Source organism: Microtus ochrogaster, unplaced genomic scaffold (assembly GCF_000317375.1).
Source record: "Microtus ochrogaster isolate Prairie Vole_2 unplaced genomic scaffold, MicOch1.0 UNK31, whole genome shotgun sequence".
Lineage (NCBI taxonomy): Eukaryota > Metazoa > Chordata > Mammalia > Rodentia > Cricetidae > Microtus > Microtus ochrogaster.
In genome coordinates this window covers 2,136,568-2,139,926 of record NW_004949129.1, presented here as the reverse complement: position 1 = coordinate 2,139,926, position 3,359 = coordinate 2,136,568, and the positions used below count along the sequence as shown (strand labels likewise).

Here is a 3,359-nt window from a genome sequence, read left to right as displayed (position 1 = left end):
AAAAAAAAAAAAAAAAAAAAAAAAAAAAAAAAAAAAATTTCTCTGCTGTTGAACATCCTAGTTTCTAACTTGTAGGTTCATGTGATCTTTCCACCAAAGTTTTTATATTAAGAGTTTTACTTTCTTGTGTGTCCAAATATTTTGTTTACGTGTATGTATTTGTTTTCCATTATATGTCTGGCATATACAGAGCTCAGAAGAAGGTATTAGATTCCCTGGGAATGGAATTACAGATTCTTGTGAGCCACCATGTAGTTGCTGGGAATTAAACCAGGTCCTCTTCAAAAACAAGTGATCATAATCACTGAGATACCTCTTTAACCCTGATGTTTCCTTTTTCTAATGTTTTATTTATATTTGGTTACATGTGTGATGTGTATGCATGTGAAAATGTGTGTTTCTCTTTTGTTATTTGCTGCTGGCCCAACTTCGAAGGATTCTCCTGCCTTTGGCTCCCATCTTGCTATAGGATCATTGGGATTATAGGCACACTGCCACACTCAGCTTTATGTGCCTTCTGTAGATTCAGACACAGGTGTCAATCTTGGCTTGACCCACTGAACCATCTCTCTGGCTCTGAGTGTCCATTTCAAAATAACAAAGGTATTTAGATAAAAATCATTTAAAAGCCTTGATGAAATTGATTTTAGCTGATAATACATTGGTTTCTTTGTAATTGTATTGCCAGAGAGGTTATCATAGTATTGCATAGTTCTACAAAGAAAGTTAATGATGAAAAGTTAATAATCTCTTTATAGAAACAGCTAACCATCCTTGTAAAATTGTCTATAATTCCTTAGATTATCATGGTTATCGAGACATAATTTAGATAGGTTCAAAGCATTTCTTTCTAACCTTTAAATTTTATTCTTTTTAGATGTATTCTTGGGGAACTGTTCACAAAGAAACCTATTTTTCAAGCCAATTTGGAACTGGCTCAGCTAGAACTGATCAGGTACTGTTAGACATATGCCCTTAAGTGCCTGCTTCTTAAACTTCTTTCACTCTTAGCCTGTTTTCATCTGAGAAGATTTTTACAGGTAGTAGAAGTATTTAATGTTTACTGATGATAAATTTTAAATTTAAAGTAATCTTTGGCATAAACTTATAATTTATTAAAGGTAAAATTAAACTTGTATAGTAATAAAATATATATGCTTGTTTATTTTATTTTATTTTTTTTGGTTTTTCGAGACAGGGTTTCTCTGTGGCTTTGGAGTCTGTCCTGGAACTCGCTCTGTAGACCAGGCTGGTCTCGAACTCACAGAGATCCGCCTGCCTCTGCCTCCCGAGTGCTGGGATTAAAGGCGTGCGCCACCACCGCCCGGCCTGCTTGTTTATTTTTATAGTTGAATTTATTTTAATTTTTAATTTATGTGTGGGCATGTGCATATGGATGTCAGCCTTATACTCTTATAACTTTTCGATACATGGACCTCATGGTTGCATAGAACCAATATACTACTACTTGTCCAATGACTTCCACAAATACTCATGTACAACACACTCAAAGAAAGAAGTAAGTAGAAAAAAAAAAAGACTATTTTTAGATACCGGGTGGGACTGGGAAGATGGCTCAGTAGATATGATCACTGACTGTTCATCCAAAGGACCTGAGTTTACTCCCTAGCATCCAAATAGCAGCTTAAAACTTTCTTTGGCTCCAGTTCCAGGAAATGTGACACCCTCTCACAGATATACATGCAGGCAAAACCTCAGTGCACATAAAATAAAAGTAAATGTTAGAAAAAGTACACCAGGCATAGTGGCACTTGTCTTTAATTCCAGCACTTGAGAAGCTAGAGGCAGACCTGGTTGATATGGTGAGTTCTAGACAAGTCACCACTACATAGTGATACCTTGTTTCAACATAAATAATGTAAATAAAAGAAATCGCTGGAAAATAATTTATTTTTTTAATGAAGCTCCAGTGATTAACTCAAATAGTTTTTAATATCAAAATATTCTAACATAATACAATCTAAACATAGACTGATTTGATACTTACATCCTTAAGAATGGTTGTAGGGATTTGTTTTTAATATTTATTTTTACTTTATGTACATTGTTGTTTTTGCCTGTATGTATATCTGTTTGAGGGTGTCAGATATTGGAGTTACAGACAGTTGTTAACCCCTGAGCCATCTCTCCAGCCTGTAGGAATTTATTAAAAGCTTTTCTTATTTTGGGGGAGGGGCAGGGTAGTATTCCTAGCTGTACACTGAGATCCTCCTGCCTTTTGAGTGCTGGGATTAAAGGTTTGTACCATCATGCCTGGCTAAAGCTTTTGTTTTCCTTGCTTTCTTTCCATGTTTGTTTTTTCAAGGCAGGGTTTCTCAGTACCCATGGCTGACCTTAAACTCCAGAATCCCTACTAACCGTGCCTTCAGAGTGCTGGGATTAAAGACATGCACAACCACACCCAGCTAGTTTCTAAGAGAACCAGAAACTAAACATATAGTAAGACACTGCAGTTTACAACATGATAGTCTCAAATCTGAGCTGAATTATTTTAGACAGTGTTCATTAGCATTTTCTGGGATTATACCACTCACATTGCAGGTTGTATGTTCAGAATCAAGATTCAATGAAGGCATACAACACAACACTGGGGAGTGCTGTCAGAAATATCTCAGACTTAGCACACATTTGATTTCTAGTTAGCTTTTTGGTTGTTTTATGTATTACTGTTGCCAAATTTGTCATGATTCAGTTATGCAACCCTTCGTCATAACCCAAACTTTTAAAAGTAGATAATGATTAAATAATCAAATCCTCCAATTTATATAACATTTTTCAATTATTCCATCAGATGATATTATAATAAATTTCTCTTTGCTCATCCAGCTTGCCATCTCTTTTGTGTCAGCCTGTAGACAATAGAAATTCAGTTTTAGGGGAATGGAGAGATGGCTCGGCAGTTTGTGTAGTTCATAGTCATCCATATGTTTTTGTTTTTCAAGATCAGGTTTCTATGAGTATCCTTGGCTGTCTTTGAACTGACTCTATAGAGCAGGCTGGCTTGAACTCATAGAGACCTACCTACCTTTGCCTCCCCACTGCTGGTATTAAAGGTGTGTGCCACCATGCGTTTTGAATTTTATATTTGAGTGTTAACTTGCATATATGTAATTGCACCACATGCATGCTTGGTGTCATTGGAAGCCAAATGAAAGCATTGGATCCTGTAAAAGTGGAGTTACTAGAGGCTGTCAGCTGCCATGTGGGTGCTGGAAACTGATCCTGTATCCTACTTAAAGTGCTTTTAGAGCCGGGCGGTGGTGGCGCACGCCTTTAATCCCAGCACTCGGGAGGCAGAGGCAGGCGGATCTCTGTGAGTTCGAGACCAGCCTGGTCTA

At 36.9% G+C, this 3,359-nt stretch overlaps 1 protein-coding gene across 11 annotated transcripts in view; it reads left to right on the top strand.

Moving 5' to 3' along the window:
• Cdk12 (cyclin dependent kinase 12) overlaps window positions 1-3,359 on the top strand; it is a 78,428-nt gene that overhangs the window by 36,225 nt on the left and 38,844 nt on the right. For all 11 annotated transcript variants that reach the window (XR_003378853.1, XR_003378852.1, XR_003378851.1 and 8 more), the window contains exon 9: window positions 878-955. Coding sequence is in view for 5 of the 11 variants with exons in the window: in XM_026789896.1 (XP_026645697.1) it covers window positions 878-955 (78 nt within the window). In the remaining 6 variants the exon portion in view is untranslated. The remainder of the gene's footprint in view (window positions 1-877; window positions 956-3,359) is intronic.